The 14,654-nt window shown below is 43.7% G+C and overlaps 1 protein-coding gene across 2 annotated transcripts; it reads left to right on the top strand.

The window, feature by feature from the left end:
- The first annotated feature begins 565 nt into the window (after positions 1-565).
- Positions 566-14,427, top strand: LOC310678369 (cytochrome P450 2J4-like). 2 transcript variants are annotated; one of them, XM_083442276.1, is made up of 9 exons: positions 566-857; positions 4,210-4,372; positions 5,622-5,771; positions 6,131-6,291; positions 7,696-7,869; positions 8,941-9,082; positions 11,171-11,358; positions 12,128-12,269; positions 14,090-14,427. In XM_083442276.1, exons 1-9 carry the CDS (start codon positions 687-689, stop codon positions 14,293-14,295), a joined length of 1,497 nt encoding a protein of 498 aa, XP_083298402.1. In that variant the 5' UTR covers positions 566-686; the 3' UTR covers positions 14,296-14,427. The 2 variants fall into 2 exon arrangements, with proteins under 2 accessions (XP_083298402.1, XP_083298403.1); XM_083442277.1 differs by lacking the exon at positions 12,128-12,269 and having other exon boundaries at positions 14,090-14,343.
- The last annotated feature ends 227 nt before the right edge of the window (positions 14,428-14,654 follow it).

Below are 14,654 nucleotides of genomic sequence, written 5' to 3'. Positions count from 1 at the left end.
CAGTTTTCCCCAGCAAAGATCCCTGGGGCAGTATTACTCATTTCCCCAAATTAGCTTTTCCATGATAAATATATGTTAGGTATGTGGAACGCGCAATCCGGTCTTGTAACAGTGCCTGGGGAACTCGCTGAGTGGAAGGTGCTATAGCATTGATGTTTGTGTGCAGGGAGGGCCAAGGTGTTACTGGGGGTGTCCACCTCAACATCACTGCATTGGCTCTCCCCGTGCCCAAGTTGCAATGAGGGATGTCACTATCCCTGTGAAAGGTAAGCACCGCTTGTGTTTGCATGGAAGCTGGGTTTTTTGCTTTTAAGCATGCTTTCCCTCTTCTTCTTCTAGGCTGGCCTAGTTCACTCCACCCCTCTGGTAATTTGTGTTTAGATCACTCCTTCCTTCAGAGGCGTGGGAACAGCTCCAATTCTTGACTGCACTACATACCAGATCTAACCTTGACGTAAGCGCTAAAAGAATTAATGCAAATGCAGCCCAAAAACTAATTAGATACGCTGCAATAAATCTTGCCACATCTGTCCTCAGTGTGGTGTGTATAAAAGGTTGTTGGTAAATGAAAGAGACAAGTGACAATATCTTTGAAGGGAAGCAACACGCTCTTGGGGAAACTATGTTCCAATGCACACAGCTATACTAGCAAAAGAAATCCACAGAGGAAAGATAACAACAGGAGAATGGCAGGGATCTTGGGAATGTTGATTTTTGTGCTGGTGGCTCTTCCGATTCTGCACTTCCTGAAACAGCTCTGGTCACACAGACACTACCCTCCTGGACCCTTCCCACTTCCTGTCATTGGAGGCATGTGGCAGATTGGGAAAATACTTTCGCCAGATACTTTCCTGAAGGTACTTCTTTCTAAATCATTCACTAGTTGAGTAAGAAGCTGGCTTAATAGAACTGCAGATTATTTTATTTCTACAGCAACTGGTGAGTAAAGTGTTGTGTTGGTAAAACCTTCTGGAAAATGGAAGTGTAACATGTAGTACAACATCAATTGGAACATTTGTTCCTCTCTTCATCAAAACTACAGTATTCTGCAGGTATTCTGCATGCTATAGCAACTTTAATTGTGCACATAGTAAATTCAATTAAGGATTTCAATGTAATAATAATAATAATAATAATAATAATAATAATAATTTATTATTTATACCCTGCTCATCTTAATCTGGCTTGGTTTCCCCAGTCACTCTGGGCAGCTTCCAACAAAATATTAAAAATACACTAAAACATCAGACATTAAAAACTTCGGGTCATTCCATGTCAGTTCAACGCGTCATGTCACCCACTGTCTCGCATTTTGATGAAACTTGGCGTACACCTTTCCCTTAAGGTTGAAAGAACCCCCCTTAAATTTCCCCCCTCTATCTCAAACGGTTTTACTTTTATAGCACTTCAAAGTTTCGTGAAATCTGCATTTCTGTTCCTCTTGAGATCCTTGGCCTTGCGTACATTTTATTTTCCCCCCTCCATAACCAATGATCATATCAGATAGAGGGGGGACATTTAAGGGGGTTTCTTTCAACCATAAGGGAAGGGAATACACCAAGTTTCATCAAAATCCGAGACGGTGGGTGACTAAACCCTTGTTTTTTGCATTGATTTGATGTGGAATGACCCTTTCCCTAAATAGGGCTGCCTTCAGATGTCTTCTAAAAGTCAGATAGTTATTTATTTCCTTGACGTCTGATGGGAGGGCGTTCCACAATAACCGCTTCTCAGAGTGAGGGAACTGCCAGAAGGCCCTCGGCGCTGGACTGCAGTGTCCGGGCTGAACGATAGGGGTGGAGATGCTCCTTCAGGTATACTGGGCCAAAGCCATTTAGGACTTTAAAGGTCAGCACCAACACACTGAATTTTGCTGGGAAATGGACTGGGAGCCAAGTAGGTCTTTCAAGATTACAATTTTCTCATCATAACGAATCTTATCTGGCTTGTTTGCATCACCAATAATCATTTTTTAAATATATAATGCCAGATTGATTGGGTGTATGATTACTCTGTATTTAATTTTGGGGGAGCAAATCCATATACATTATTCAGGGATATATAAGAAAAGAAAAACTTTTTGTATACATTATATTAGCTGCAATATTCTAAAATACGTTTGTGAATTACTTTTCTACATATGGGATGACTTTATATTTGACTATAAATTTAATATTCTATATATGTATATTCTATACACTGTATTTACTCGATTGTAATGCAAACCTTTTTTTGGCCAAATTACGTCATGAAAATTAGGGTGTGCATTAGATTTGATGGCACATTTACATTCACCAGCAAATACTTTTTTGGTTTCAAGGTTTTGAAAATTGAGGTGCACATACTGTATGTATATGTAAATGTCTCCCATAAAACAAAATGATTTCTATTAACTATTATATTGTTATAAGTAGAGTGGGGAGATCTTCCATTAAACCCAAGAAATTGATGAATGTCAGAATCTAGCCAATATTGGGGATATGAATGCAAAACACAATCTGCAGAACTGTGCCACACAAGGAATCCCTGGGCTGGCTTATGGGAACCAGCTTGACCAGGGCTAGTTAAGAACAAAAACATTAATAGACAAAGGTGTGGATGGCTTGTGATTAGCACATCAAAGGAAGGTTCTGAGGTCTGTGCTCACAGGCTGGCCTCACAGGAGAAATGTTGCTCTAAAAAACTAGGCTTGGGATAGCAGATGGATGGGGAGGAGTTGCTTGGAGCAAAGGTGTGTTAGGAAGAAGAAGGAGAACAAAGACAGTACCTTGGACGAGAGCCTTGGACTATAGTGCTACACTGCTGCGGGGAACAAGCCACCCCAGAGATGACCATCCTGTAAGATCTGGACTCCCACAATTCAAATTCAGTTGCAAATATGCGAATAAATCATTTTTCTTAAAGCTACAACAGTTTCCAGTACATCCTGATTCTCAAAGTAGCACAGACCCTGTGGGAGTGCCTGGAACCTCCTTGGCATCTTGCCACAGCAGCTTGGCAGAGATTGGAGGTGGCCCCCAACCTTTTAACAATATAAAGAATTATAAGGGCTATAAGAAACCCACCCTGGATTGAGAAAATCTAAGCAACTATTAGCCAGTTTTGAGTCCGAGCACTGCCAGGGCCACTGCTGCACAGAAAAGCACCTGTGAGCTGCTGCAGCCACCAGCACCTCACCTGGTGCTTGTGAGCAGGACCTACCACAGGGGAGGAGGGTCAACTCCTGCCTGAGTATCACTCCTTCAGGGATGTCTTCTGCAAGAAGGAGCCAGCAAAGTTGCCATGGCACCTACTATATTGCTGTGTGATTGAGCTATTCCTGGGGGCGCTCTTCCCTTGGAGCTGCCTCTACCCAACGTCTGAGGCTGAGCTTACAGTTCTGTAGTAGTTCCTGGATAATGATTTGGCAACAGGCTTCTTGCAGTCATTGAAGGTGCTGGATGGTGCCCCAGTAGTGTTTGTCAAGAAGAAGTGGGCGGTGGAGCTGAAGGTAAAAAAGGGTAAAGGATCCCTGGACAGTTGAGTCCGGTCAAAGGCGACTATGGGGTTGCGGCACTCATCTCGTTTTCAGGTCGAGGGAGCCGTGACGGAAGCCAGAGAGCACGGAAACACCGTTTACCTTCCCGTCACAGTGGTACCTATTTATCTACTTGTACTGGTGTGCTTTCAAACTGCTAAATTGGCAGAAGCTGGGACAAAGCAATGGGAGCTCATCACCAACCTTCCAATCAGCAAGCCCAAGATACTCAGTGGTTTAGACCACAGCACCAACCGCGTCCCTTTAGTGGAGCTGAAACCTTGCTTGGATTATAGAAACCTCAACCTGATCAAATCCCCACTTGGTACCCATTGCCTCTCTGAACGGTTTTCCTTTGCCCCACTCCTTTCCCATGGAAGACTCATTCTTTAGTGCTAAATCGGAGCAAATGTCAATCTGAATAAAATCTGAACTTCTGTTTGTTCTGACTGAGCACTAAAGAGTGGTTTTCCTTGCAGGGGCGGGGGCGGGGCAGCAGAACAAGATTTAGTGTGGGTAAGTCCTCAGTCTCACAACAACTGGACAGCCCTAAAATACACTGTTGTGGCGAAGAAGAAGCCTTTGCCAGCTCACTGAATGCCTGTGGCAATGGGCTATAGTCACAAAAGCTTGTAATAATCTGCTATATTTTAACATGACGGTTCTCTTTTCTACTTTGATGCTAATGGCAGCTGGCTAAGCAATATGGAGACATTTACAATGTATGGCTTGGACATTATCCTATGGTAATACTGTCTGGATTCCAAATGGTGAAAGAAGGCCTTACAAACTCACCAGAAGTCTTGTCTGAACGACCGGTGACCCCTTTCCTGAAAACTGCACTTAAAAAAAAGGGTAAGTTGTTGAGAAGGCTGATGGGTTTTGCTGGCCCTATCTCCAGAGAAGAGTATAAAATCAAAATCTGAATATGCCCATCAACCGAAGCTCTTTCCAACAGCAGAGGTCTTCAAAGAAGTCATTGCACTGCATTTACCAGCTTGGTCATTAGGCACTAAGATTGCCACAAAATCTGGTTCATAGGCTAGGCTCTTGTGCAAAACTCAGAAGTCAACAAAGGTGATATGAACTTATGATAACACTTTTTGTGGGAGTCTTGGGAAGGTACTGAAAGAGGAAGTCTTGCTGATTTGAAAGGAAGAAGTGACTCTTCCGTGCATGAGAAGTAGAGTGAAGGAATTAGTGGTGAATATATTCTGATTTCATTAATCCTGTGATGCCTCCTCAATGCTACATGACTGCTGTCCAGAGGGACTAAAGTGCAAAAAAGTGGAACCAAAATAAACTAGAAGAAAAAAATTATAGGATTTCAGCAGAAAGTTATAGGATATACACTTATTGGAAATGAAGCAGTCTCTTCTTTTTATGTTTAGGTTCTTTTCTTTATTGATTTGGCTTTTTATGAACCTTATTTTTTGATAGTTTTCTATAAGTATTACTTATATGCAGGAATTAATATTTGAACATATATATCTGTGATAAAGGAGGACGTTTACAGAGAACTGAGGATTAGAAAAAGAAGGGATCTGTGGAAGACAAATCAGAGAGGGTTTTCTCAGGGTGTGAGGCCGAGGAACCGGGAGACTTCCCAGGTGGGAGATGGGGGGAATCAACTCTCGGTATTCTTTTCTTGATATGTTGCCTTTTCTTATCTTTCTATAAAAGAGTTTGGATTTTATTGCTTAATATGTTAAAACTTTTTTTTAAAAAAAACTCTATTAAAAGAAAAGGAAATGAAGCAGTGTGACCACCTCCATAACATAACAATCACCAATAATCATGAATGCACCATTAAAAGGATATCTGGAAGGATCCTGTGTGCTATATTGAAATATGTTCCAGTGCTTGAAGACAAGATTGAGTGATGGCCTCTTAGGCATTTTCTGAAGCGCACAGTGCTGGTGAATATCACTGTACTAGACAGATTCTGTTCCAGTCTTGCAGTTTTTAGGCTGTGAAAGAATGGCATCTCTGAAATCCCCAGCATTATCTGCACTAAATTTGGTCTCATCTTGGTTGACTGACAATTTTAAAAATATGGCATTTTTGTGAGTAATGTTTTCTCATTGATTCCTTCCTGTTTTAGGTTTGGTCTTTTCAAATGGTCACACCTGGAAGCAGCAGAGACGGTTCAGTGTCATTACTATGCGGAAGCTGGGTCTGGGGAAGAAAGGCATGGAGTTCCAAATACAAGAGGAAGCCCATCGTCTTGTGAAGGTCTTTGCACATGCAAAAGGTATGTGATATTACCGTATTTACATGAATCAAATCACCCTCCAATCTAATGAACACCTCAGTTTTCAAAACCTTGAAACCAACAAAGTATTTGCTGGTGAATGCAAATGTGCCATCAAATCTAATGTGCACCCTCATTTTCACACTGTAATTTGGCCAAAAAAGGTGCACGTTACATTGACGTAAATATGGTAAGTAATGATGCTGATACCTACCCCAGTTTGCAGAGATCTTTATGCACAATCTCTGCACATTTTGGAATGGAATTTCATACATTTTCACTTTTATTCAAATATTTTTAAAATAGCAATTTATCCTAGCAGCTTTCGGAGATATAAATGTAAATGATTTCATTTGCAGGGCAGCCACATGATTTTTCACTCCCCATCACTAATTCAGTGTCCAGCTTGATATGTGTTTTGGCTTTTGGATACCGATTTTCTCTTGAAGATGAAAAATTCCAAAAATTGATCGGTGCCATTGATTGCATCTTGAAAGATTCAAATAGCGCACTTATGATGGTGAGTAGACTTTTGATTCCCAGAGGCCCTAACTCAAATAAGTATTCGCAGAACATTATGGCAGTGCTCCTAAATCTTAGGGCTCATCTACACTTCCATTTGTCCTGCAGGTTTCTCCCCCTGGAAAACCTGCTGTTCGCCACTGAATTGGAACAAATGTCAGTTGCTTCTTCTGTGAGTTGATGTTCCAATTCAGTGATAAACAGTGGGCCATTGAAGCCATTGATTCAAGTCCTACCCTATTATTATACCCAGCAGGGTATAATAATAATGATTGCTAATGATAATGATAACAATTAGCACTATTTTTCTAGAAAAAAAGGTGCCAAAACTCACCATTAATGCCTCCCTTGTTCTCTTATAATGGCAATGGTGCCAAGCTGAGAGGTGCCGGAACTGAGTTCTAGCGAGTTTCAGCTGAAAAAGAAGCCCTGATTATTATTATTATTATTATTATTATTATTATTATTATTATTATTATTTAAAATCCAAGGAAGCAGAGTCTACCACCTTCTGAGGAAGACTTTTCTACTGTCGAACAGCTCTTGGCACCAGAAAATTCTTCCTTTTAAAAATTATTATTATTATTATTATTATTATTATAGAAAACAAGCTAGCTCCATTTTCTTTGTGACAGCTACAAATCCACCTGTTACCTCATTCAACCCATATTTTATGAGTTATTTTGCAAGAATATCAGCTCAGAGACTGAGGTTGTGGTTCTGAAAGGAGAATACAGCTTTAGGGACTCTGGTCCTGGGTCATGAAGGGCTTAAAAATACGTAACAGTAAGAATGGTGTAAAATGAATGTTATATGAACTGACTGCTGCAGCTGCATTTTTGTACTGGTTAAACATCCCAACCTGTCTTCTAATGTGGTTCTATTTAGTATGCCCAATTCACTGCCAGCTGAAGTGATGTAAAAGCACTCTGCCACCTGCCACCCAAGAAGAAGAAGAAGAAGAGTTTGGATTTGATATCCCGCCTTTCACTCCCTTTAAGGAGTCTCAAAGCGGCTAACATTCTCCTTTCCCTTCCTCCCCCACAACAAACACTCTGTGAGGTGAGTGGGGCTGAGAGACTTTAGCCACAGCCTCAATAATAATCCAGGCCATGATGCTGAAGTGCCAGTCCAAATGAGCGGTAGTCACGTAATCTGGGTAACCGGGTTTGAGTCTCCGCTCCTCCACATGCAGCTGCTGGGTGACCTTGGGCCAGTCACAGTCTCTCAGCCCCACTTACCTCACAGAGTGTTTGTTGTGGGGGAGGAAGGGAAAGGAGAATGTTAGCCGCTTTGAGACTCCTTAAAGGGAGTGAAAGGCGGGATATCAAATCCAAACTCTTCTTCTTCTTCTTCATTTTGTGGTAGTGACTTGTGGTTTTTGCTTTCTCCTCCTCTGCAGCTGTATGAAATCTTCCCATGGCTCATGAAACATTTCCCAGGGCCTCATAAGAAGTTATTTGCTTCCGCAGACTTGGTACTTTCATTTGCAAAGGAGGAGTTAGAAAGGCACAAAGAGCAACGAAAGGATGAGCCACAGGATTTCATTGATTTCTATCTACTTCAGATGGAGAAAGTAAGCATCCACTGTCAACTCCAGGCACTTGGGGCCTGTCCACACTACAATGCGTGTTTGTGTCTGAGTTCCCACTTACTTTGTGTAGTCCAGATGAAGTTACCCTCAAACAGCACCTGTCTTGATTCTTTCCCTCTGTAAATTTGGGTGTACCTAATACAGGGATAATTCAATATACAGTTGTACCTTGGTTCTCAAAGGGAATCCATTCCGGAAGTCTATTCAACTTCCAAAACGTTTGAAAACCAAGGTGCAGCTTCTGACTGGCTGCAGGAACTTCCGGATTTGCGGCATTTGGGAGCCAAGACATTCGAGTCACAAGGCGTTTGACAACCAAGGTACGACTGTATTGGGGGAAATTGGACTTTAAACCACTTCATTTGGGGTCATAGATGATTTATCGTGATGGTTTTGGTTGGGTGGATCAATAATCACTTTTTGCTGCTCAGAGTGGCTGGGGAAGCCCTGCCAGATGGGTGGGGTATAAATGAGAAATATTATTATTATTGTTGTTGTTATTATTATTATTATTTCCTTTCAGCCTCCTTTTCTACTTCAGCCAGCTTGATTTCATTTTGGGGTGGGGTGGGGTGGTCAGACAACAAAGCCACAGAGCCATTCAGAAGTGTAGAAAGTCCCTGATCTGCTCTGAAATGCCTTGTTAGTGGTGTGATCTGATTCAGAAAAACATTTCCAAGATCACCCCAGTTCACCTTGTAATTTCAGGTACGCAAACAGACAATGCAAACCACTATTAAATAAACTTGCACTAGATTTGTGCAGATGATGCCACTGTTTTTGCACCATCACCCCAATTTTTTTTTTGAAAGCTGACTTGAAAAGGGCTGTGGTTTCTTTTTATTATCTCTTATTCTGCATGTCTTCAGAAGGGTGTTGGAGAGATCCTTTCCTACTCCAATCCATGACTCTGTACAGATATCTCCCAGTACACTCACCTGCAAAACATATTATTAGGTGTTGCAATAGGAAGACACCCCCGCAAGGTCAGATAGATTTTGTGTGGCCTGTAAATAATTCCAACATTTCACCTTTTCCCATTATCATCAATAGAGCAAGGATGACCCCAACTCTACCTTTGATGAAGAGAACCTGGCAGAGTGTGTTCTTGACCTCTTTATCGCAGGGACAGAGACGACTGCTACTACTCTGCAATGGGGACTGCTCCTCATGGTGTCTTATCCAGATGTTCAAGGTGAGGGAGAACTTTGCAATGGAAGCAAGCACCTCTCTGGATCCCTGTAGGGAAGAGCTTAGATTTATCTGCTTTTTTTAGTAGCAGGTTGTGATTCTTCCAAGGTGTCATAATGGGTGGATGACAAATATATGTTCATAGTCTGAGCACAATTATTTTCTCAAGAGCAACCAGAATGCCCCATGATCAGCTTGGGAGAATCTGTACCCAGTTCTCCCCAGTAAAAATGCAACAAATTATCCACCAAATCACAAAGTTCCCACAGTGGCCAACCAGGTGCGTATGGGAAGCCTGTGAACAGGACCAGATTGGAACAGTATTCTCTGTGATTCCCACCGACCGGTATTTACAGACATACTACTTTTTACACAGCAGGGATGAGGGAGAACATAGCCATCATGTTTATCAGCCATTGATAGCCTTATCCTCTTTAAAAAAATCATCAAATCCCCTTCTAAAGCCATTCAAGTGAGTGGGCATCACATCTTGTGGGAGTAAATTCCAGAATTTAACTCTGTGCTATAGGAAGAAGATCTGGGACGTGGGTGGCGCTGTGGGTTAAACTACAGAACCTAGAACTTGCTGTTCAGAAGGTCGGCGGTTTGAATCCCCGCGACGGGGTGAGCTCCCATTGCTCGGTCCCTGCTCCTGCCAACCTAGCAGTTCGAAAGCACATCAAAGTGCAAGTAGATAAATAGGTACCACTCCAGCAGGAAGGTAAACCGTGTTTCCATGCGCTGCTCTGGAAGCAGCTTAGTCATGCTGGCCACATGACCCGGAAGCTGTACACCGGCTCCCTCGGCCAGTAAAGCGAGATGAGCGCCGCAACCCCAGAGTCGGCCACGACTGGACCTAATGGTCAAGGGTCCCTTTACCTTATATGAAGAAGTACTTTCCTTTGCCTGTCCTGAATCTTCCAACGGCCTTGGGGTATGGCTGAGCAGGGCACTGTGTGGGTCGCCACCGTGGCCAAGCAACCACTTTGCCAGGAGGAAGACGGGGGAAATGGGCAGCCATAGAATTGCGCTAACTAGCCTCCATGCACTGGCTGCAATCCTGTTCTGTGTGGGATAGAAGCCAGGCACTGAGTTTCAGTAAGGGCAGACCTGAGTGGGTGAAAGAAACATTTGATCTGGCTCCTGGTGAAATAGTCTTCCCAGAGAGTAAGGAACTCCCCTCTGAATTTGTGGAAACATGAGAAACTGGCTGCTGCTGAGTCAGGGCCAGGGTCCATCCAGCTCAGTATTGCCTACACTGGCTGCCATCAGCTCTCCGGGATTTCAGGGAAGGAACATTCCCAGCCCTACCTGGAGATTCTGGGAATTGAATCACAGACCTTCTGCATGCAAAGCAGATGTTCTACCACAGAGCAATAGACCTTTCCCACATGCAACTGCATTCACGGTATTTACCGTATTTTTCGCCCCATAGGACGCACTTTTCCCCCTCCAAAAATGAAGGGGAAATTTGTGTGTGTCCTATGGGGTGAATGCAGGCTTTCGCTGAAGCCTGGAGAGCGAGAGGCATCGTTGCGCACCGACCCCTCTCGCTCTCCAGGCTTCAGGAAGCTATCCGCAAGTCTTGCAAGGCCGGCGGGAGTTCCCGCAGGCTCACAAGGCTTGCGGGCAGCAGCCTGCAGCCCAAAGCACGGGGCGCCCTTCAGGCAGGTGTCTGCAAGCTTTGCGCGCCCGGTGGGAGATCCCTCTGGGCACGCGAGGCTTGGGGCGGCAGCCTGCAGCCCGAAGCACAGGGAGCCCTCCGGAGGGCTCCCCATGCTTTGGGCGGGTGTCCGCAAGGTTGGGGGCGGCAGCTGCGGCTGGGGGGGAAATATATATTTTTTATTCATCCCCCCCCCCCAAAAAAAACCCGAGGTGCGTCCTATGGGCTGGTGTGCCCTATAGGACGAAAAATACGGTAATTGTTAACTTCTTATTTTGAGGGTGCTGCCAGCATCTACCAATAAGCCTCACTTAATATACCGGGGTCTTTTCATCCCATCCTCTACAGTTGAGTTGCTGTGTGTTTCTCAGATTAAAACTAGTGGATTTTAAAATACGGTAAAGCTTAATTTCCCACTTTTTCCTGCAGATAAAGTCTACAAGGAGATGGAAGATGTTTTAGGTTCCTCCCTTCCCATTTGCTATGAAGATCGAAAGAAACTGCCTTACACCAATGCGGTGATGCATGAAATTTTGCGTGCAAAATATCCATTATTAATTGGGATTCCCAGGCGATGTGCAAAGGATATGGAAATGCATGGTTTTCACATTCCAAAGGTACAGGATATAGATAAGGCAACAGCTGTATATTTTGAGAGCAAAGAGCACCTGAAAGTGGCACTTTAAATGCACATATGCAGCACAAAATCTGAGGGAGAAGGATCTCCCTTCTCTCTCAAAAAAAATACCTGAAAGTTAATAAATTCTATTATGAGAAATACAAGGAACAGACTATTGCATAAGTGATCTGGGATGAGCGGATGAAACCCAAACACATAACAAGTTTTATCAAGATACATATAATCATAGAATTGTAGAGTTGGAAGGGACGTTGAGGGTCATCTAGTCCAACTCCCTGCAATACAGGAATCTCAACTACAACATCCACAACAGATGGTCATCTAACCTCCAAAGGCATAAAAACTTGCAAGGAAAGTATCCAGTACAAGAATCCCTGGACCTGCTTTCCTATAACTTGGCAGGCTTTTTCCACCTGTGAGGGATTAGCAATGCATGCCAATCTCATTCACTTCTGTCAAAAGGGAAAGAAAAGTTATATAATTCCCAACAACAAATTGAAGCAGAAGGAGAGCAGACTCAAACACGCCCTGTGTTGAACTCAGCAGCCTCTGATGTGCCTTGGGCTGAGACACACTATATTCTGATGCACCAAATCAGAATTAGAATTAAATATTGTGATTCTTGTACACCATAAATATAGACTGTATGTTAGAAATGTGTTAAGATTGATTACTGGGGCAGTGAATGGCAAAACTGTTTTGTGCTGGTCCAGATGCATTCTGAGCCAACTGTTTCTTCTTTTCAGAGGACACTTGTTGTTACAAATCTGAACTCTGTTCTCATCGATCCCACGCGATGGGAAACACCTGAAGAGTTCAACCCGCACCATTTTTTGGACACGGATGGAAATTTTAGGTCTAGAGAAGAATACCTGCCATTTGGAGCAGGTAAACGTAGAAATAATCATGGCCACATTTAGTAGCTTGTTTCAAAGAAGCGAATGGTCAAAGGTGATTAAACAGAGGGAGGGCCATGAATGGATCCCCTGTGGTTTAAAAATCAGGTTGGAGTGATAGTGTTGAGAGAGCAATGAATTTAACATTCTTCATCCACACCATTTTCCAATCTGAATTCTTCCATAGAGTAGGGGTATCTCTCCAGATGTTGTTGGGCTACAACGTCCATCATCCATGACTCTTGCCCATTCTGGCTGGAGCTGATAGGAGTTGTAGTGGCACTTGGAGGGTAACACATTGGCTATCCCTGCTTTGGTGCAAACAGCATCTCTGGAAGAGCAATTTAGTTTAGGGAAATGGTTTAAGAGGGGAAGGGTTAAAATCTTCACTCCCCTAGAATTAAAGCCTCAATCAGAATTGGGGGATCCAGTGGCTATATATATTTATCTATTGCAGTTTTCTTCCTTTTTTATTTACAAAATTATATACTGAAAGTTTCATAAAATTCCAAAAATTATTAACATAAAATGATGAATTAGTTATAAACTGTAACTCTGTTGTAAATTGCATCCACTTCCATGTACAAAATATTTTTTTCTCTATGGCTGCTGCAGAAGGTGAGCTCAGAACACCCAGCTGCTCCAGCCTCTTCTCGCTCTCTTTCCATCTCTCTCTCTCCATTTCTTCTTTTTGTTGTAAGGAGCATCACACCCCATAGTCGCCTTTGACCGGATCTCCATCATGAGATCCAGTGTGGTGTAGTGGTTAAGAGCGGTAGTCACGTAATCTGGGGAACTGGGTTTGCGTCTCCGTTCCTCCACATGCAGCTGCTGGGTGACCTTTGGCCAGTCACACTTCTTTGAAGTCTCTCAGCCCCACTCACCTCACAGAGTGTTTGTTGTGGGGGAGGAAGGGAAAGGAGATTGTTAGCCGCTTTGAGACTCCTGAAGGGGAGTGAAAGGCGGGATATCAAATCCAAACTCTTCTTCGTCTTCTTCTTCTTCTTCTTCTTCTTCTTCTTCTTCTTCTTCTTCTTCTTCCATCACTGTGGCAGCTGCCTCTATTGGCCACCAGGTGTCTCCTCTGAGATGTTGGGGATTCACCCACAGGCAATGTGTGCACTTTGATTATTCCTTCCCTTAAGCCAGGGGTCGGCAAGGTTTACCGGCCATGAGCCGGATCACTCCCACGGAGATCGTCTGTGGGCCGGACTGGCACAGCGCGACGCCGGAAATCGCACCTGTGCATGCCCAGACGCCAAAAATCGCACCTGCGCAGAAGCAATTTTCGGCATCTGGACATGCACAGACGCGATTTCTGGTGCTGCTCGGCGTGTCCCCGTGCCGCGCTGCACTGGTTTAGTGCAGTGCGCGGGGGACTCGTTGAGCGCATGGCTTGGTTCAGGGGTGGCTCGTAGGATGGTAAAATGGTCTTCATGGGCCACACATTGCTGACCCCTGCCTTAAGCTGTTCTGGCAGTAGTTAGACCTGCTTTCCCAAAGTACTACATATAGTGATACAGCCATGACCTGTATGCTCCATATCCAAATTCTCACTCTGCTTTCAAGCTTAGTCTTCCTTTGGGAACTGCAGCCGCTCAAGGTCAGCTTCCAGTATTTCCTGGAGCAAAGCCAGGACCCTTAGGATGTCAGCCCAGAGGATTAAAGGGAGGTACTTTGGGAGTAGCTGTTTTCCAGCTTTTTGTTGCTGTTGTTGTGGCTAAAACTACTGGTTGAGCAAACCAGATGAACTGGAGAATAGATGGAGTTGGTTATGTCTCACTTGTTGCTTCCCCCTTCTTTCTTCTGCAGGGGCTCGAGCCTGTGTGGGAGAGCAGATGGCCAAGATGGAGATATTCCTCTTCCTAACCACCCTGTTGAGGGCATTCCGCTTCCAGCTGCCAGAAGGAGTGAAAGAACTCAATGAAAAGCCTGTTTTGGGGCTGACATTGCATCCCCACCCTCACAAACTCTGTGCTATTCCCCGCTGCAGTGCATCAGGAAGCCTATCAAAATAATTACCGTGGTTTGTTTATTTATTGCCATAAATTTCTCCATTATTATTATTTTTCACTTTGACTGACATTCTGTCCTTGGCTTTCTCAGTTCTACTATCATTGGACCAATTAAAATATCCCTCATTTGTTGCAGGGGCAGAGTTGGTAATCTTTGATAATATGGCACTTTGAGCTGGGCCAAAATCTGGCACCCCCAAACAGATCTTCTCAATTATGTGTCTTCCCAATTTTGTGCCCCCTCGGCTCAGTGCCCTGTGGAGGGGAACCTCCCATGCCCTTTGCAGTTTCTGTGCTCAGGACTGAATTCTATACTTAGGTATTTTTACCCTATTCCATTCAAAGGTGAAAAGGAGGCTCAT

Source organism: Podarcis tiliguerta (assembly GCF_965153285.1).
Source record: "Podarcis tiliguerta genome assembly, chromosome: 5".
Classification (NCBI taxonomy): Eukaryota; Metazoa; Chordata; class Lepidosauria; order Squamata; family Lacertidae; genus Podarcis; species Podarcis tiliguerta.
The sequence above is the reverse complement of the archived record's forward strand: the minus strand, read 5'-3'. Positions and strand labels throughout refer to the sequence as shown.